Source organism: Megascapheus bottae, chromosome 32, assembly GCF_031878675.1.
Source record: "Megascapheus bottae isolate mThoBot1 chromosome 32, mThoBot2.hap1, whole genome shotgun sequence".
Lineage (NCBI taxonomy): Eukaryota > Metazoa > Chordata > Mammalia > Rodentia > Geomyidae > Megascapheus > Megascapheus bottae.
In genome coordinates, this window is record NC_143540.1 from 6,760,940 (window position 1) to 6,782,571 (window position 21,632).

The 21,632-nt window shown below is 40.1% G+C and overlaps 1 protein-coding gene across 8 annotated transcripts in view; it reads right to left on the minus strand.

Annotated features, from left to right (window-relative positions):
• Positions 1-21,632, minus strand: part of Dock3 (dedicator of cytokinesis 3) — a 150,544-nt gene that overhangs the window by 43,939 nt on the left and 84,973 nt on the right. For all 8 annotated transcript variants that reach the window (XR_016533464.1, XR_016533463.1, XM_090323337.1 and 5 more), the window contains exons 15-26: positions 19,626-19,750; positions 18,133-18,295; positions 17,323-17,429; positions 16,665-16,836; positions 16,201-16,298; positions 13,231-13,314; positions 11,706-11,806; positions 9,886-9,967; positions 9,318-9,488; positions 6,635-6,827; positions 2,736-2,863; positions 84-230 (exon numbers count right to left, since the gene is read on the minus strand). Coding sequence is in view for 6 of the 8 variants with exons in the window: in XM_090323337.1 (XP_090179463.1) it covers positions 84-230; positions 2,736-2,863; positions 6,635-6,827; positions 9,318-9,488; positions 9,886-9,967; positions 11,706-11,806; positions 13,231-13,314; positions 16,201-16,298; positions 16,665-16,836; positions 17,323-17,429; positions 18,133-18,295; positions 19,626-19,750 (1,571 nt within the window). In the remaining 2 variants the exon portion in view is untranslated. The remainder of the gene's footprint in view (positions 1-83; positions 231-2,735; positions 2,864-6,634; positions 6,828-9,317; positions 9,489-9,885; positions 9,968-11,705; positions 11,807-13,230; positions 13,315-16,200; positions 16,299-16,664; positions 16,837-17,322; positions 17,430-18,132; positions 18,296-19,625; positions 19,751-21,632) is intronic.

Here is a 21,632-nt window from a genome sequence, read left to right on the forward strand (position 1 = left end):
TGGTGGGATGGTGAGAGGTGGGTAATGTGGAGGAGCCCCAGGTTAGAAAAGAAAACAAGAAAACCTGAATGTTAGTTACTAACAGTGATCTCGGCTGTGCACTGCGGGCACCGCTGCCCTCTTACCGCCTCCTGAGCGTGCGATTTACTCATGATGGTGAGCAGAGTCTGCAAGAGCACATCCAGGAGGCTCTCCACCATCATCTCTACCTCTTCTATGACATCTGCTTCCTGGAGTGAGCAGTGAGAGAGTACACTGTTAAGTACCAGGACAAACCGATGGCTTGCCTGCAGTACTGTCAGGCACGTCAGGAACTGTCTTCTGGCTGGACTTTCAATACTGAGCTTTCAGCCTCACCAAGCTGCATGAAAGGAACTTGGGATAAAGGCTCTGAGAGGAGGCAAGGACTATCTGCCACTGTTGCTCTGGCCTACTAGTGGAGCCTTACTCTTACCACACCAGCTGAAGTTCTGAATCTCAGACAGACAATAACACAGAAGTGAATGTCCTGAGTTGAAAGATTTTCTCTAATTTCCTCAGTATAGTCAGGAGAAAGCATAACCCTGCTGACTAACACTTTGAGAACTGACAGTTTGACAAATGATTAAGTGACATCTTAAGAGTGTGGCAGCAGCTCTTTTGCAAGCAATGTACATAGTAATGCATAGTTCTCATCATTTTGAGATTTTCACTTTGGCTGCTCTCAATCTTGCAAGCTCTAACTGCTGTCTGCTTATACTTAGGTCCCATTTCTACCTTCTCAGCTCTCTTACTCTTGCTCCTGATCCATCTGAAGGACTCTAGTCTCAATCTATCATTCCCTGGCAGCTTCACAGAAATAACAGAACATGTCTTCTCACTACAATCTGTCTCCTGACCATCAACATTTTGGAAGAATCTGTTCTCCTTTTTTAGGCTTTCTCACATTCATTTCTCACATTCATTTCAGACTTTGTAGTCTTGATTTTAAATATCTCCCAAAGAGTTTCCTGTTGCCTCTTCTCCAAGATCTTTATACTACTATGGGTCTGAATGCCCATCCATCTACCAGGTCATTAAACATTTACCATGTGCCAGTCACTGAGAACCTGAATATAGAGAAAAGAACAAGGGAGATAACACCTCTGTTCTCATGCAGCTTACATCTCATCTTCTCTCCATGCATCCATCCATCTATCTATCTATCCATCCATCCATCCATCCATCCATCCATCCATCCATCCATCCATCCCTACCTCCATACAATATAGCTATACTTTTCCCCATTCCAAATGAGAAATTATGACTTTCCCTCTGTCAAAGTCATTGTAATACTCTTTCCTGGGACAAATCTTTAAGCAGTTATAGGCAATTAACTATACTCAACTCTGTCCTTCTAAAATACAACCAAAAATACCATGTCCTTCAAGTTTTCATTGGTTCCATTTTTTTCTTTTACTTGCTTTCTCTTTCTGCTTCAATTTATGCTCCTCTTTTAGCAATAAGCTTCCCTGAGAAACAACTTGGGGCTACTAGTAGACTTTACATTCTTGGTTGACTTCTCTGAAGCTTGGTGAGAAGGAGGGCCTCCAAGTCTTGTCTGTAGCCAAGAGTAAACAAAAGGGTTACTATGACCATCTAAGTCATTCTCTGAGAGGTTGGGCACTTGTGATCAGAAAGCACTTTAATGCCAAACTTCATAAATGCCTACTGGCTCCCTGCAAACCAAACATTCTTTCTTTTAGGTATCTCTCTTGTTTCTTGAATAACCTCATTTGATATACTTGTATCCTGACCCCTCACCTTCATTTTAAATGCATTTAAATTTATTCTCTTGAATTTTAATTTTTAAAATAGTATAATAAAACCCATCCTGTTCTTCATTCTTTTTATGTGTTCCAAATTTTCTGTAAGAAATGTATCTTATTATCATAAGAAATAGATAATACAAAATAACCTACTCATCTATGCCTTTTTTGTCTTTCCCTACTTTAATCCTTCCTCTTCTACTTTCTCTCTCTCTCTAACTCAGAGCCTGGGCTCTGTCCCTGAGCCTTCCTGAACTCAGGCTAGTCCTCTACCACTTGAGCCACAGGACCATGGAACTCAAGGCTTCATATATGCTAGGGAAGCACTCTACCACTAAGCCACATTCTCAGCCCCCACACATTTCTTGAAATCTGATTTGTATCATCTAATAGAGCTCAGAGCTTTTGTGAGCAATGTTACTTCTTATATATTCTGATCTCATCTGGAATGGTGTAGGAATACCTTACGGGTGAAATCAAGCTGCTGGAAAGTTCAAAGAACAGTCTGAATGAGAAAGCTATCCCTCAAGTCTGTGCTCATGCCTGGTATTTCTTTTTTTTGCCAGTCCTGGGGCTTGAACTCAGGGCCTGAGCACTGTCCTTGGGCTTTCCTCAAGGCTACAGCTCTACCACTTGAGCCTCAGTACCACTTCCGGCTTTTTTTTCCCCCCACGTATGTGGTACCAAGGAATCGAACCCTGGTCTTTGTGCATGCTAGGCAAGCACTCTACCACTAGGCTAAACTCCTGGCTAGTGAAACATTTTTTAAATAGCAAGGCTGAAACTTGCTGAGCCCACACAAACTTCTATTCACTCAGATATGTCCTGTCACTCTCAGCATGTTTGACTGAGAAGTGTACAAAGCAATCTTTCTTGGTCTGTTTCTGGTTACAGTAATACAAGATTATGGTAGAATTGAGCAGGACGGAGTGGGTGCTAGGCCACTACCAGAGAGCTGGTCTTGATGATGGAGAAGATGCTGCCGAGAATCCCTGAGCAGATTAGCAGCTCTTTCTGTTGCCTTAGGTGAAGGTGAATGTGATGGAGAACCACAGGAAGCAGGATGCGGCGGGATTCTGGCAGAGAAAACACAAAGACCAAAAAGCTCTTTAGAGGAAAAATAGTTACTGCCAGAGGCTAGGGGTGACATTGTGAGACTTAACTGGTTTCAAAGCAGGTAGGGTTGAAACTGGAGCAAAGGTGGGGGTCACCCTCCTCCCTTAAAAGAGTCTAGAAGCTTGGTGCCTGGAAATCTCTCATCTTTTCCTCCCTTCTCAATTAGAGTTCTGTATTCATGGCATTTTATGCAGGTTGAATAGTTGGATTCTGCTTTTAAATGAAATCTCTTTAATGACTAAACTCCAAATTAAAAGTACAGTTTACATTGAAAATTCAATGTAAATGTCACATCTAGCATGATCTACAGTGACTAGATTTGAAGGCATGGATTACTAAACTATCTCTATTCACACTTTGTCTATGTAATCTAGCATTCTGGGAAGCATTTACCTTGGCAAACCGCTAATGCCATGTCCTTTCCCACAGGCTTGTTAGGCTGCTGCTTGGTGTATAGCATTGGCTATAATAGAAGTATAACCTTTGCCTTCTCATAGCCTTTGATGACTAGACAATGCTGACTGCTAATCCTATTTACTGCATACTTGAAGGTATTTTTCTCTTTTCTCCCTAATGTTACCAGAGTAACATTTTCATGAGGAAAAGATTTTACTTTGACTCTCAATTGAGGAAGACTGAACTCTACACTTTAAACACCCTTACTAAATCATTTGGAACACTTAGGCAGGTTGATGCCTCCTCCCACAGGCTTGTTTTTCCTTATCTATAGGATGGGGTGTTATGGCCTTCCATGGTTACTTTAGAGAGGTGGTTAGAAGACACAATGAAATGCAAGAGTGAATGTTTCTGGCATTCTGTATTCCTATGTGACACTGCAGATCCCATTATACCTCCCTAGCTAGCTTCAGTGAGATTACTGATAACATAAACCATGGCATTTGAATCTATTATTTATATTTGATCATAGTTAAGCATTGTGCATGAGTTCCAATAATAATTTTTTTTTTTTGCTGGTCTTGGAGCCTGAACTCAGGCTATCGCCGAGCCTCTTTGTGCTCAAGGCAAGCACTCCATTTTTTCCTTCTTTTTTTTTTTTTTGGTCAGTCCTGGGTTTGGAACTCAGGAACTGAGGCACTTTCCTTAGGCTTTCTCTAAGCTCTACCACTTGAGCCACAGCACCACTTGTGGCTTTTTCTAAGTATGTAGTACCAAGGAATTGAACCTTGGTCTTTGTGCATGCTAGGCAAGGACTCTACCACTAGGCCAAACTCCCAGCAAGCGCTCTACCACTTGAGCCACAGCACCAGCTCTAACTTTTCTGAGTAGTTTATTGAAGATAAGCGTCTCATGGACTGTGCTTGGGCTGGCTTTGAACTGTGATCTTCAGATATTAGCCTCCTGAGTAGTACAGTTACAAGCATGAGCCACCAGCACCTGACCAGGAAGAATTTTTTTTAGCCAAACATAAAATACATGAAATATGAGAGGTTTTGACACTGTACTGTCAAACACTAAACATATGTCCAAACAGAATAGAGTAACAGACATTCTGTTTAAAAGGCAGCTTAGGGGGCCGGGAGTTTGGCCTAGTGGTTAAAGTGCTTGCCTAGCATGCATGAAGACCCGGGTTTGATTCCTCGGCACCACATACATAGAAAAAAGCCAGAAGTGGTGCTGAGGCTCAAGTGGTAGAGCTCTAGCCTTGAGAAAGTCCAAGGACAGTGCTCAGGCCCTGAGCTCAAGCCCAGGACTGGAAAAAAAAAAAAAAAAAAAGGCAGCTTAGGTAAGAGAAAAATTGCTACTGTATTTTATACCAGATCAAACAAAAGACCAACAGAGTAGGATCTAACAGCTGCTTCTAGATGAAGTAATAGTTTGTTATTAGCATCTGCTGGAGAAGACACTAGTTTGGTTAAATAACATCAGTAGTAAGAATCCTCTTGCTTTGAGAAAGATATTATGAGTTGGACATTCAGTGAGAGTGGAATGCAAATGAAAAGTTGGTGGTGATTTGCCATAAAATCCAATTCCATGGTCCAATGCCACATCAATTTTAAGAAAAAAATACCTGAAGCCATTGTGTACAACTGTTGAACACATGCAAAAATACTAGAAATAAAGTATCTCCGTGAGGGCTTCCTATACATACTGAAAGCATCTTCTTGAGGCAGTGCACAAAACTGGAGTGGATTTAGTGACAGTGTTTAAACCACTGATAAAATTTTCATTCCAAGAGGTGGAACAGAGAGAAGTGTTTACCATAAACACTTACTGGTGGAGAAGTGCTGACTTTCTTGGTGACAGCTTTACCATCAGCAATACTCTACACTGGCAGAGCTAAGTCAAAGGGAACATCTATTTAGTATTACAAGTATGTGTAGCATTGAAATGAGAAATTGCTCTTACGTCTTAAAGTCAAACTTTAAAAATTAACCACAAACTTATTATAAAATCTGAATAGTCATTGTTTTGCTAATGTTCCAAATTTATGCCTGTGCCCCAAAATTTATTCTAGAATATTAACATTCTACTTAATGTACCATTCTCATATTGGTCTTAACATCTAAGCACTGAGTATCTGATGCCTTGCAAGGCTGAACTCTGAGGCAACCATTTTGTTTCAGAAATCAGTCCAAACATTCATTCTGAAGGGCAGCCTGGGGCTGCTGCTGAGGCTGCTCTGACCACTTAAGAGAGAACAAAGGGGTTCTTGTCTATTTATTTCTCTAATCCTTAGTGGTTCTTCCAAAGAGAGGAAAGGAAATCTGACGGGAGATGCAGGAGAATAAGTGAGCAGGGGTTTTCAGGGCCCTTTGCAGGGGGCCTCTTTTATTTCTTTGGCTTATGCTCATCTTCTTGAGCTGGACCCCCTTTTGGGGAGGTGTGTCTGTCCTGGGGCTTGAACTCACAGCCTGGCTGCTGTTCCTGAGTTTTTTCATTCAAGGTTCAGTGCTCTACCATTGGGCCCCAGCTTCACTTCTGGCTTTTTAGTGTTTAATTAGAGATAAAAGAGTCACAAGGACTTTCCTGCCTGGACCACAATCCTCAGATCTCAGCCTCCGGAGAAGCTAGGCCTATACCTGTAAGGTACCAGTGCCTGGCTGGACCCCTTTGTCTTCTTATCCTTCTTGAAATGTGGCAGATAGGCTCAATTACTGGCAACTGGCTAGACTTGTGGCCAACCTGAAGAAAAGGGCCCTACCTGCTATACAGTGAATGTTGTGTCTCCTCCAAATTCATATATTGAAACCTAACCCCCTGTGTGATAGCATTTGGAAGTTAGGCCTTTACTAGTGATTAGGTATGAGGGCAGAGCCTTTATGAATGGGTCTAGTACCCTTAAAAAGAGACCCCCAAAAGTCCCCTTGTTTCTTTCAGCACAGAGAGAAGACAGCTTATCTATGGAATAGGAAGGATTCTCACTAGATACCAAATATACTGGCACCTTGATCTTGAACTTTTGAGATGCCAGAACTGTGAAAAATAAACATTAGTTTTAAGTAACCTAGATTATGCTATTCTACAATAGAAAACAGACTAAGATAACACCCAATGGGCATGCCGTAGAAACCGGATCCCAAAGAATAAATTGTGAGGGAAGCAGCAGGCCTAAGTCTCAGCTGTTTTTCCAAACACAGTTTACCAAGAGCTACATTTTAAGGGTCATTGGTTTATTGCTTGATGATTGTTAATAACCAATCCTTTGAGAACCACTTGCCTATCACCTTGGAGGGGGAGAAATGAGAGCCTGACTCTCACCCCAACTTTACCTGAAAAAGAAAACAGGCGACTGTCCACTGTCCTGGCGATAGACTGCAGCTTCACAACATCCATGGACTGCCCAATATGCACAGTACTGGGCATGCTCCCCAAAGTCCCTCTCACAAACTCTGCCACCTCTTGCACAGTGAACATTTGCAACAGCTCATCAAAGATAGTTGGGAAAGAATTCAGGAGTGCAGCCTGCAGAAGCAAGTGAAGCTATGGTTAGCTCAGAGTTAAATCTGCATTTGTCTTGCATGTGCAATGGTACAAGTGAAAAGAGGATGAGAAGGCATTGCAGGATCCTTCTTCTCCTGGGCAGGTTCTTCCAAATCCTTGACTCAACATGGGCTTGAAGCAAGAATAACAAAAAACAACAGAGTACATTGGAGGCTCAGGTTACGTGAAGTTTTTATAACTTGCCAAGCCATTTCTGGCAAGAGAAGGAAGGAATTTCAATTATGCTCTTACTCATTTTCTGATTGCTATAAAGAAAAAAAATTAAGTGCATTTGTTTGTTTGTTTGTTTGTCAGACATGCGGCTTGAACTCTGGGCCTGGGAGCTGTCCCTGAGCTCTTCAGCTCAAGGCTACCGCCCTACCCCTTGAGCCACAGCCCCACTTTCGAATTTCTGTGGTTAACTGGAGATAAGAGTTTCAGGTTCTTTAGTGCCTGGGCTGGCTTTGAACCATGATGTTCAGATCTCAGCCTCCTCAGTAACTAGGATTATAGGTGTGAGCCACAGTGCCTGGTAAGTGCATTCTTTTAATAGTTAACTGGGACTAAGAGTTTCTTGGCTTTATCTTCTCTGGCTGGCATCGAACCAACGTTCTTAGATCTCAGCCTCCTGAATAGCTAAGATTATACATGTGAGCAACTGGCACCAGCCTCACTAGCTTTTTGTCTTCTTGATCTCCATGTGCCAACTGGCTGGCCCATTCAATACTGATATTTGTAACAGAATCTAATTCTAATTTTTTAAAGATCTTTTAAAATTTAATTTTATTATTGGGGTGATATATAGAGGGGTTACAGTTATATTCATCAGGTAGTAGATACATTACTTTTTTTCATATATTTTTATTGTAATTAATAGAAGGGTTACATCATATTCATCAGATAGAAGGTGTATTACTTCAGAAACATTGATACCCTTTCTCATGTCTTGGTCCCCATTTCCCTCCCCCCACCCCCACCCCTCATCTTGTTTTCCCCCCTTCCCTATCCTATTTCAAGTAATCAAATAAACATATATGCAATATATCAGATAACAAGGTAAATACTGTAACCATATGAGATAACCAAGGGACAGCAAAAGAAATGAGAGATAACAGTACATTAAGGACAACAATCACTCATTATATGGCTTTTGTTTCTATGTCCTGGAGGTCCTTTCATTTAGCATCGCACTCCATGGCCTTATGTATCTAGGTTTTGCTCTATTGTAAATCTCTGCTAGGAGAGCCCAAGGTTTCTATTTCCAATCCTAATTTTTAGTGAGTGTTTTCCAGTTATTTCTATTCATTTTCAATTATTTCATTTTTAATTGAGAATGGAAAAGTACTGTAAAAATTTAACACTGCAAGCTGGGCGTGGTGGCTCACACCTGTCTTCCGAGCTACTCAGGAGGCCGAGATCTGAAGACCACAGTTCAAAGCCAGCCCAGGCACTAAAGAATATGAGACTCTTACCTCCAACCACTAGAAAATTGGAAGTGAAGCTGTGGCTCAAGAAGCAGGGCAGTAGTCTTGAGCTGAAGAGCTCAGGGAGAGAGCCTAGGCCCAGCAAAAACCAAAAAACACTGCAAGTGGATCAGTGGCTCAAAGTGGTAGAGTGCTAGCCTAGTGGCAGAGTGAAGCTCAGGGCTAGCATCCAGGCCAGTTTAAGACCCACAACCAATAAAAACAAGCAAAAATTAATACTGGTTAACTAGGAAATGAAATTCCCATAAATATGGAATTCTGAATATCCTTTATAAGATATTATCCTAGAGAATGGCTGCTGATTTGTGTCTGAGGGCTCACAACAACATTAAGTCACTAAACTGTTTCATACCTGATAGATGAGATAAAGTTGACTTCAAAATAAGTGAAGCGGGGAGCAGGAGTTTGGCCCAGTGGTAGAGTGCTTGCCTAGTATGCACAAAGACCCGGGTTCAATTCCTTGGTACCACATACATAGAAAAAAGCCAGAAGTGGTGCTGAGGCTCAAGTGGTAGAGTGCTAGCCTTGAGAAAGTCCAAGGACAGTGCTTAGGCCCTGAGTTCAAGCCCAGGACTGGCAAAAAAAAAAAAAAATGATGGGCCCTGAAGTATGCCCTAGTGGTAGAGGGCCTGCTTAGTATGCATGAAGCTCTGAGTTCAATTCCTCAGTATCACATACACAAAAAATGCCAGAATTGATGCCATGGCTCCAGTGGTAGAGTGCTAGCCTTGAGAAAACCCAAGGACAGTGTACAGGCCCTGAGTGTCAAGCCCCAAGACAGGAAAATGTATGTATGTATGTATGTATGTATGTATGTATGTATGTATGTATGTGGCAGTTTGTTCTACTAGATGTTTCCTTGCAATTACCTCTTATCTGACCCATAAGATCCTACTAGGGCTTCTCCATCTCTGTAAGTCAGAGGACAAAGAAACCACTTGCTAAGACAGGCAAAGAATTCAGCAGCCAAACTCTGCAGCTTACAGACCTGGGTGAAAAGGAGAGTTTCTGAGTTTCTGCTGTCCAGACTGAGCACAAACCGGATAGACTGGAAAAGTTCTTGAATGCTGGACCGAAATTGCTCTTCTTCCATGCCACATGTGGCTCGTGAGTACAGGATCCGAGACTGCACAATGAATTTGAAAAGGTACTCCAAGGCCTAGAAATGTGAAAAGTAAGTAATAGAGAAGTTTTGAAGATGTCTAGGAATAAAAATCAGGTGACAGGTAATTCCAAATTGGACAGTTTGATTTAGAAACACACACACACACACACACACACACACACGTTTTTCTCAAAAATCCAACTAAGGAACCACTGTTTTTACTGAGAGAATAATAAAAATTTTCCAACAGTTTTCTGAAGTTTAGGAACTAAAGAGCCATAGGCTATTATGAGGAGAGGTGAACTGAAAATAAAGATTAAAGGCAAGACATTCTTAAAAGCATGATTGTGTATTGGAATATCTACACTTGTCTTGAGTACCACACCATGGAGATCACTCACAAATAACTGTAAGAGTGGCCCCCGTATGTATAGTGGGCTTACGACATTACCCGCATGGCTTCCTGAATGTGGTCCTGCCGAATCAGTTCTGCTGAGCAGTCCATATACCACTTCAAACAGCGGATGAGCTCCCTGAGAAAGAGAAAGTTAAAGAAACCCCATTCTTAAACCTCCTTTTAAGGCACTCAGTGTAAAATGTTTAGTCAAAGTAAGAAATTCAGAAACAATAAGTCAGATAGAAAAAGAATATTCTGCTAATGAGCTAGCATGGATTGATGAATCCATTATAGCCATGGAATTTCCATACCATCTGAGATGGACAGACATTTTTTGTTCAAATGGAATTGTCCCATTTTAATCAGCAATTACAATCTCTCTTTCCCATGGTTCTTTCTGGCTATGTATTTTGTTATGTCTTCAGAACATACAACCCTGACTTGTAAAAAGTAAATTTAACCTTGTCTTCTGAGGATCAAGTAATCAGAAGGAATGGGACTAATGGCTCAGAAGTTTATATAAAGACTGTGTTCATACCTAGGGCCCTGTATCCTTAGTCAAGTTATTTAATCCCACAATGTCTTATTTTTTTCATTTAAAACATGGAGGAAATAACAGTATATCTCAAAATTATTGAGAATATTAATAGGATAACATGCAAAACACACAATAGTGTATGATCTCTAAAGTGAGATATAAATATCAGAGTTCTAATTCCAGTATTTTGCTGATGTTGGGTTTTGTTTTGTTTTTTTTTAAATCATGTTCATTTCATAAAAGAACATGATTTTTTTTTTTTTTTTTGCCAGTCCTGGGGCTTGAACTCAGGGTCTGGGCCCTGACCTTGAGCCATCTCAAGGCTAGCAATCTACCACTTGAGCCACAGCACCACTTTCAGCCTTTTCTGTGGTACTGAGGAATCGAACCCAGGGCTTAGTATATACTAGGCAAGCACTCTACCATTAGGCCAATTCCTGGCCCCAAGAACATGATTTTTTTTCTGTGGTTTAACTGTGTCAGATACCATGTGTTCTTTCCTATATGTTTACTAGTTATAAAATCATTTAATTTTCTTTAAAATTTATTTTGAGCGCCGTTTTTCCTATTCATGTTTCAAATGAAATAAGACTTATTTTTAGTAGATTTATCAGTTTTTGCTTCTTTCTCTCCTTTCTTGCTCCCTCCTCCTCTTTTTCTCACCTACCCTCCCCGCCTTCTTCTCCCTCCATCCTTTTCCTTTCCCTCTGCATCTGAACAAGGCCTTATTCTTGCTAGACAAGTGGGGCCATATCCCCAGCTCTTTTTATTTTTCCAATAAGGTCTTGTATTTTTTATGCCCAGACTACATTATCTTACTAATAATTGAGATGACAGGTGAGAACCATCACACATTCTTTTCAATGAAGAACAATTCTGACATAAGCTATTTAACAGGGATAAACTTTGGTGAAATAATGTTAAGTGAAACACGCAAGGTCAAATACTCTACAATCCTCTCACATGAGGTAACCTAATGTAGTCAAAAGTCAGAGACAGAAAGTAGGATCATGGTTTCTAGTGTTTAGGAAAAGAGGAGAATGAAATTTTATTGTTAATTACTATAGATTTCAGTTCAAGATGAAAATATTTCTAGATGTGTAGAGTTCTGGTCATGGCTATGCAACACCATATTTACAATATGAGTGAATAAACTTAGTTTCACTGAACTATAAACTTAGAAAATGGTTCAGAGGGTAAATTTTATGTTACAGATATTTTGCCACAATTGGGGGTGGGGGAAATGAGGGGAATGAATGCTGCTTGCAGCTAAACTTTTAAAAATGATCGTTTTGCTTAAATATAAGTCCTAATAGTGATCACAAATACAACTTACTTGTATGCCAGGGCTCCAGCAAAGTGTTTCTGGATATACGTATCCATCACAGGTCGGAAATGGAAATATTTGATGTCTCGGAGCAGGTTGATGATAAAAACCTGGGAGAAGTGGAGAGTAAGTCACTAGGATTCCCTTGCAGGAATGAGATTCTTACATCTTCTAGGAAGAGTAAACTGTCAATATTTTCCTTAAATGCTCTCCATGGGTAGTAAATACAAGATATTTGTTGTTGTTGTTGTTTTCTAGTCCTGGGGTTTGAGCTCAGGGCCTGGACACTGTCCCTGAGCTTCTTTTGCTCAGGGCTAGCACTCTACCACCTGAGCCACAGCGCCACTTCTGGCACTGTATGTGGTACTGAGGAATCGAACCCAGGATCTCATGCATGCTAGGCAAGCACTCTACCACTAAGCCATATTCCCAGTCCTGTGTCTGTACTTTTGTTTCCTCCTTTTCTTTCTCATACCCCCACCCCCAGCCTCTCAATTTAGATCTGAAACTCAGTGGTTCATACACATGTTAATTTGAACCCCTTAGTTTACAATAATGCTGAATGGTATAATATGGACCAAGGATAGGCAAAATAGTACATGCATAGGTGTATAAATATCCAAGTGCCTCCAAAAACTTAGAAAAGTGATGGCAAAGAATGTTCTTTGAGATATATATCAAGCAGTGAAGGACTATGAACAGTGCTAATAGTCAGGGAAGCAAAGAAGAAGAAATGCTAGGGTAAGTGCCTATTCCAACACTGGCCTCAGTTCCACCAGGTAGACTGCAATACCTGATTATTCTTGAATATACAACCCTCTTTTGAGACTGGATATAAATCAAAAGGTATTTATTCAGTGTTCAGTCTAAGATAATCATTCTGAAACTCTTGCTCTGAAACAACTGCATAGAAGGAGAGAGTCTAGAGATTTCTGGAACTGCACAGGTTTCTGAAGACTCTCCTGAGTGAGTTTCTTATTTTCCCAATAGCTATATCCTTGTCAGATGAAAAATGGGTCATCTGGTTTCCTCTATTAGTTTCTGAACTGCTTGCTATTATAAGTCCCTATCAGGGGCCAGGCAACCTGTGACAGCAATGAGATTGATGATCCAGAACTAGGTGACCAAACGGAATTCCACAAACCATCTTTTTTTTTTTTTTTTTTTTTACCAATCCTGGGTTTGAGCTCAGGGCCTAAGCACTGTCCTTGGACTTTCTCAAGGCTAGAGCGCTACCACTTGAGCCTCAGCACCACTTCCGGCTTTTTTCTATGTATGTAGTACCGACGAATCGAACCCGCGTCTTCATGCATGCTAGGCAAGCACTTTAACCACTAGGCCAAATTCCCGGCCCCAGTCACAAACCATCTTAGAGACATTTGCCTGGTAGGCTGATTTGCAGTCTTCCTTGGGTGACAATCTTCAGTCTCTTTTCTGCACCTTCTATTCATTTACTCTAATCAACTGTTTCCCTTAAGTTCTTTTGAATCATGTGACAGGAATAATTAATAAAAATTGTCAGGAAGTGACTTACCAGAGACTGAAAAACCAACAGGCCATATTTCTCTGTATTATCATCCAAAATCACAAAGAGTGTATCTAAGATGTCCTGCAGAAACTGAAACAATATATGAAAAGGATTCAGGTTTCAGGGCCTTGCATGATCAAACTTTACATACCATGAATGTAGCTCCCAGTAAATAAAGTGAAAGACCTCACAGAACCTTAAAACATGACAGAATCCTCTAATATCCTGTTTCCACCAAGCTAAGGGTAACTATAGAGACTTGTGGTGTTTTCTTATGGTCAAAGGATCCTGAGGTACACATGGAAAAGCTCTTTCTTTTGGTATAGGTGCTGAACTTCTAAGGAAAGAGCAATTACTTAAAAAGTAAGATACCAGGGCATAATATTAAGTTTGACATAAAAAGAACCAGCTATTCTGTTGCCAAATTAATTTTGAGAAAAAGAATTCTCTTTCTTGGGAACTCAAAGAGTTCAGAAGTCTTTGTCTCTTTATTAATTATATAGCCATCTAGCATCTACCTAGAGAAACTTTTAGCCTAAGAATTAGTATTGCATGACAGGGGAGAATGCAACTAGAGAGGGCTGTTAACATGGGCAAGAAGACTGGTAGCATTTTCCACTACCATTGTTGGAGCACATACATTGGAAAAACAAAAGAAGTGAATAACTATCAATGAATACTTTGAGTTTTAAAAACTGAAATCTAGCATCTTACTACTCAAACACCATCTAATGAAACAAAATTTACAAATTATTTCAAATAACATGAAGTGAAAGTATAAATTAGGGCACTGATGGATCAGAACTGGTTTAAAGATTGTTGAAACAAGGTGAGGGATACATGTGGACTTTTTTCTTTCTTTTTTTTTCCCCCAATCCCGGGGCTTGAATTCAGGACCTGGGCACTGTCCCTGAGCCACTGCGCCACTTCCAGGTTTGTTTTTTGTTTTTTGTTTTTTTTTTTTGCCAGTCCCGGGCTTGAACTCAGGGCCTGAGCACTGTCCTTGGACTTTCTCAAGGCTAGAGCTCTACCACTTGAGGCTCAGCATAATTTCAGCTTTTTCTTCTTTATATGAATGCGGTACTGAGGAATCAAACCTGGGTTTTCGATGCATGCTAGGCAAGCACTCTACCACTAGGCCTAACTCCCAGCCCCCCCAGTTTTCTGGTAGTTAATTGGAGATAAGAGTCTCATGGTCTTTGGTGCCTGGGCTGGCTTTGAACCACAATCCTCAGATCTCAGCCTCCTGAGTAGCTAGGATTATAGGTGTGAGCCACCACGCCCAGCATGAGTTTTATAAGCTTCAAAACAGGTATTGCCTTGTCTGTGAATAATTACTAAAAATCATAATTTGACTTAAAAAACTAATACAGTAACTAAAGTGTACACGCATACACTTTAAAATTGTTCCTTATTTGAAGATACTTTATTGTATACTACCAAGTCAATGGAGTGACATAATGAAAGAACAGATAGTGCAATCATGCTAAAATACCAATATTTGTAATGCACAGCTAAAAATTATGGACAGGATAATTTCTTGAAATTTAATCTGCAGCTTATATTCTACTTTTTCTTCCTGATGATTAAAAGTTCCTCCACTTTTATCAGTAAAATTCAGAGCATCATGTAGGATTTATTTGCTTGTTTTTCACCACTAACATGTATCTGGGATGGTCTTTAGCTAAAGGCAGAAGGGCAAGCAATCTGTCCAGAGAAGCCTTATGAAGACAGGACTGAAAGTGTTTCTAGCAGCCTACTTAGAGGGAATAGTGGAATATATCACAAAGGTATCTGCAGAAAGCAGTGGAGGTAGAGGTAAACAGAGTTACCTTGGCATGTATTAAAAAGAAGAAATGGGATAAAACTAAAAGATATAAGTTAGTGGATAGCATTCAGAGTTATTATAATTAGGAGAATAGACATTAGGTTATGTGGCAAAATAATTACAAAATAAGTAAGGAAAATAAAGAAAAAACCTAAAAAGAGAATCAAAGGAATGAATGCATACAGCCCAAAACACTGGAATTAGTTCTTGAAGGTATTTTTCCTACTACCGTTTAGTTTTGCTTGCTGGAAAGAAAATAGGATTAACTACTTTAAATTGATTTTTGCTGTTGTCTGGTTGTTTTGACATAGGTTTCACTAAATATCCCAACCTTGAACTTGTCTCTGCATCCCAAGAGCACCAATTACAACTATGAACCATCATATCTTTATAGTTTAAATATAGCTTTAGTTTTTACAGTATAATAAGCCTAATAGCATACATATACATACAAATAATTTTAAATAAAGTAACGAACAAAATAACTATCAAGAAAAACTTCCAACATAGTACATTAAAGACAACGATCATTCGTTATATGGCTTTGGTTTCAATATCCTGGAGGTCCTTTCAATTAGCTTCATACTATATGGCCTTACGTATCAAGGTTTTGCTCTATTGCAGATCTCTGCTAGTAGAGCCCAAGGTTTCTACTGATTATGACAAATGAGGGAAACCATTGAGCCTAAGTTCCTTTGAGTCTGGCTTACTTCACTTAATATGATTTTTTCTAATGTTATCTCTCATCTCCTTTGCTGTCCCTTGGGTATCTCATATTGTTACAGTACCTCACTTTGTTATCTGATATACTGAATTTATCTGTATTTGGTTGTTTGAAATTTGATAGGGAAGGGGGAAAACCAAGATGGTGGGGCAGTGGGGGGGAGGGTAAAGGGTACCAAGACATGTGAAAGGGTATCAATGTATGTGAATTAATGCACCTTTTATATGGCAAATATCATGTAACCCTTTTATTAATTACAATAAAAAATATTAAAAAAAAGAAAAACTTCCAAAACTATTCTTATTTACTATTATTATGCATCTACAGAAATAGTCTTAAGAGGCTTACTGGGAAAAATCATGAGGAAGCAAAGTCTCCTGCCAAGATTCTCTAGGAAATGTGTTTGAAATTATCAACAACATACCTTAACAATCTCCTCCCCACTGACATGCCGCAGCCGCCCTAGGATATCCATGATCCGATCTGGAAAGGCTTTCCATTTCAGTAGAGCAAGGAGGTCCACTAGAAAACAAGTCCAAAAGATGGTGAACCCTGAGTCTTCTAAGGTTAAGCAAGGCCCGGGCTCTCTCTTAGATAAGGACACAAGATATCTAAATGAACAGAACTACCTACAAGCATCACAACTCTTTAGTGCTGAGATCAAGGTCAAAGGCACATTTGTATACCTTTAATATGCACTGTAGAGCTCTACTAAAACCATGGAAACTGTGTATATTGCAATTATTGAGCATTCCTTCAATTTGAAATGGAAAGAAGACCCTTACTCAGGCCTGAACTAATCATATGTTTCCCTTAACATACACTAGCAACAGGGAACCAGTGACTGAAGTCAGTGGAGTACATTATCCTTCAGGTACCATTACCTACCATTCTGAGTGAGTTTGGTAGAAGAGAGCTGTGTAGAAATGAAGAAAGACTCTTTTGTGCTTCGCTGGAAGATGAGGCTGGAGGGGATATTAGGGCAGCCATTGTAATCTTCTTTGCAGCAGGGCAGGCCCAGATACAGAGCATGGTTGTTAAATGTGCTGTTCTCGTCACACTGTAGAGAATAAAAAGTAGAGAACTGAGAAAGCACAAAAACCAGGTTCCAGAGAATATATAAGTTACGGTTTGCTGGATCTTGGGCCTTGGGTCCTTCTGGAAGAGTGCTTTCTGTTCAGAAACTTTCCAGAACAATTCATGTGCCTTAGAATATGTGGTCTCCACCTGCTATGCACAAAACCTTGCGTGACGGGTGACAGTATTGTAATTTCAAATGGCAGTTCTCATAAGGTACTAGCTAAGACCATAATAGAACAGACGAGTCAGTAATGAATTTTCAACCTGTTAAGTGTGAGGTGGGACGCAAAGGGTCTGTTGGTGTTAGTTATGAGAGGAAGCCCAATGCGTTTAGAAAACAAAAGTCTGTTCATAGTTGTCCTGTTGCCACTACCAGCACACTGCCTAGAATTCTATCCAATGAAAACCACGTACAAGAGTGTCCACAGAGAAAAAAGGTGGGGATGAAGACAGCCAAATCCCATACCTTGTACACATATAGCTCGTGAATATCATCAGAGAGGGTGGTGCCATCATCACGCATCAAGGGTGAGAACGCAAAGCCAAAGAGTTTCTTTTCCCCTTTGTCCTTTGCTGAAATCAGAGAAAAGTGTTATTTGCTTTTGCTCTCCATTCTTCTAATAGAAATTCCCCTTGCATTTATCACATTCTTTTGTCCTTCATTTCTTTCATTAACTAGATAACAAGCTAACTGCAGGAATGATGAGAAGTATGTTCAAATGAACTGCTATATACTCTCCAAGGTATACCAGAATCCAAACAAAACTGCCTGTTAAGAAGGGGTTTTTTTTGTTTGTTTTGTTTTTTGCCAGTCCTGGGCTTGAGCTCAGGGCCTGAGCACTGTCCTTGGACTTTCTCAAGGCTAGAGCTCCACCACTTGAGCCTCAGCACCATTTCCAGCTTTTTTCTATGTATGTGGTACCGAGGAATCGAACCTGGGTCTTCATGCATGCTAGGCAAGCACTCTACCACTAGGCCAAACTCCCGGCCCTAAGAAGTGTTTTTTTTAAGAAGCAGTTTAATAGATACAAGGGTAACACCCAAAGGAGAATGATGCTGGGTATGCAGACAGTAAGAAGGGTCAATACTAGATGTTATTGTTTTGAACCATTGCTTTTCTAGGCTACAGCACAGCTTCTGATGATATCTTATCTCTGAGGATCCATTTGTTCTCAACTCCTTATTGTTTTCTCGAATAAGAATCCTTTAAATTTCATTCCAGAGAGGAGTGTTATGTTCATGTCCTCAAGGGAAGGTGAAGGGAAGTTTCACTCACTGGAACAATGTCTGAATTCGAAGCGCAGGTGGGAGCCCCGGAATCTGTCAATGGGGATAGGCAATTTGATAATTTCTCCCCAGCGAGGACTATTGCTATGGTAGAGGACAAAAGAGTGATAGGAACTCCTATTTGGCTCTCCTGAACCCAAGCTGATGCAATCCTGAAAGACAGAAGCAAAATGTCATGTTGTCTTCATAAAAGGAACACCTGAATTTCTCTGTGTTGCCAACACTTTATTTTCTCCAATGTGAATATCTTATTTTGCACCAGGCCAAATCTGACATGGGAATGCATTTGACTTAAAGTTGATACTTTTGAGAGTAGTTATGTAGATAGTATAAGGATTTCACAGTTATTTCTCCCTCTCATCATTATAACTAAGATAGGTCCTTCATCATCATTGAAAATGAGATAATGAGGTTCATGACAGTGTCAATTGTGCATAACATTTCACTAGAACAGGAAGAAATACTACATTCTAGTGATATTTCACTAGATCAAGAAGTACTAAATTCTAAGAAGAGACCCTGTTTCTGGCATTTTAGATCACTCTTTACTAATTTTCATTGGAGATAAACAGAAGAGGCCAGATTTAACCCAGACCTCGAATGTTGCCACAAAGATGCAGTGTTAGGTGAGTGGTCCTAACTTAAGAGGACAATCAAGAGCATCTAGTGTCCACATATGGGTGACATAAATGGCTGAGAGTGCTGCTATTCTTAGCATTCCTCATACAAATGCTGGGAATGTCTATGACTTTGAGTTGGGCTTTAAAAAAATTTTTAAATCACTGTTTCTGTTGCTATTTCAACATTCTTTTTATTTCTGTCTTGCTTTGGAAGAGGGTAATTGGCTGCTGCCAATACAAAGAGGTGAGGTTTGCTTTCTGCAAGTAGTGACTTATTATTCCCTGGTTCATCACCATGACATGCTAAAGGAAAAAACCAACACAGTGACAGAAGAAAAACAGCACTTTCAGGTCTCCACTTTCAGTGAAGAGTGGCAGAAGATCATTGTATTACAATGGCTTGAAATAATGTTCCAGAGCTAAGTCTGACATTTCTTTGTCCCCTACCTTGCTACCATCAAGTAGATGTCTAAGACGTATAAATGCAATTTTCTGTGTTAGCTCAAGGAATAAAAAGATAAAGTGAGATCTCAAACCCATTACCAAAAGTATGCAGCTCTCTGCTTAGGTAGAATGGCAAAAGAGGTAACATGTAGGACAGAACTCTAGAGGGAATAGGTCTAAACTGGAGCAGAAGGCATTCAGGTCAGACATTAGTAAGAACTTGTGCAAAGGTTATCTGACATTGGAAATCTTTATTAAAACACATTGTAAGGTTTCCTTGAAGAAAGGAAAAGGCAGAAAAAGAATACATGTAGGATGGATTTAGTCCTGATTGAAGGGACTGAGTGGACCAAGTCCACCAAAACATTAGAATTACTACATAAGCCTCCATTACACATGACTGACCAGTAAGCCTTACCTTCAAGATCTCTCCATCTGCATAAAGCACATACATGGTCACTTCAATGTTCTTTTGCACACTCTTCCCCCCTCTCTCAAAATCTCCCTTCTCCAGGGTTAGGTACAGGTCATTTCGGATATCACCTGTGAGGAAAGAAATGCCATTTTTCATGACCACAGAACTCACACTGCCTCATGTGCATGTGGACTGTCATAGGCTCAGGTAGGGATCATTCCAAGCTTGGTTAATAACAATGGACATTCTATCAGTCTCTGGGCAGCAGTACTCGGAAGGTTAGTCATGTGTCTAAGTGCTAAAGTTCACCACAGTTTATCCACGGCAGTCTTCTCTTAAACTGTAGGTTGTCTCTTTCTTCTCTAGAACAATGGCTGTAATCTATGACCCTCAATGATGGATGCTTTTACAATGGATGCTTTTAGCTTTCAAAACACATGGTAGATGCTGTGGGGGAAAATGCACAAAGGTAGTAAATGGCAAAGAAAAACAGGTAAAACCAATGAGAATGTGTGTTAGCAGCCTAAAGAAACTGAAAAGTGACTACATAATTCACTTAAAAAGCAAGCCAATTCAGAAGCCAGATATTCTACTTCAGTTCTTAGAAAAAACTGGCACGCTGAAATATGTTCACTATCTAGAATCATGACAGAAACCAGATTTGATTTCCATGGCAAGTGAGTTTTCTGGTTTGTTCACAGGAATAGGATAATGATTTTTCTGCACCAATGTCTAATTATGGAAGCGTCTGCATGTCTCTAATGTATGAAACAAGAATAGAACAGGACTGACAGAAAATCAGCTTTCCTTTTGGGTCTTCATGATTAGCGCTTTCATTCTTCAGGTCACCTCTTTATTCCAGGAGGGCAACCTTATCACAGTTATATGGATACATAATCAAGGTTTTCAAAATACTTGGGCTCAAGTGGATAAGAGTAGTCCACAACAATTAATTATTCTTCCTGTGAGAGCCCCAGGAAATTTCTCTAATCTATGAATGCCATCCTGTTTTCCAAACAAATACTCCCAAGGCGACCATGAAGAGAAAAGGAAATGAGTTCTGAAAATTCAACTGCTGTATATGTAGGGCAGCACTAAGGTCGTCCACCCTTGCAGTCTGTTTCTTCCTAGAGCCTGGATCTGGAATGCTGATGAGTCTGAAACATTAATCGGCTTTCTTTGGTCATCTTGTCTTGGGGTACCCTTACTGTACCATTAATAGCATTCAGGTGTGTAAAAGGGGAGGACAAACAGGTAGAAAGAGAAGAAAAACACAAATTCATGTTTGCTACTGTGAGAATACAGACTGAATCAAAACAGTTCTAAAAGTACTGAAAATCTTCAAAGTCCAAAAGCCAAACTTAACTGGCAACATCATAATGGATTCTTATAATGGAATAAATCAGTAATAAATTAGTTACTCTGTGTGTGCGTGCGTCATGTGGCTTGAACTTGGCCTGGGCACTGTCCCTAAGCTCTTCAGCTCACCCTACCCTTGAGCAAAGTCCCACTTCCTGTTTTCCAGAGGTTAATTGGAGTCTCAGGTCCTTTTGTGCCTGGGCTGGCTTTGAACCTTGATCCTCAGATCTCAGCTTCCTGAGTAGCTAGGATTACAGGCGTGAGCCACCGCGCCCAGCTGGTTTCAGTTTTTGGGTTTTTTTAGATGGTTCTGAGGCTTTAATTCGGGCCTCCCACTTGCTAGGCAGGTGCTCTACTATGTGAGCCATTTCTTCAAGCTATAATTTTTAACTGTAACAGAGCCATCTTTTGATTAAAAAAAAAGTCTACTAGTTGCACATTAGCTTCCCTATGAAAATAGTGTTCAATTTTTAGAAAAATTCACTTAACAGAAATAATCTAGATGTTTTAATGTCTAGAGACTAGGTGCTTGGTCTAAATATTACTGTGGTTATTACTTCTTGGAGAACCTTTATTTTAAAGGTAATAGTTATGGTTCTGTGTGAGTCCTGGGGCTTACACTCAGGCCTGGTTGCTGTCCTTGGGATTTCT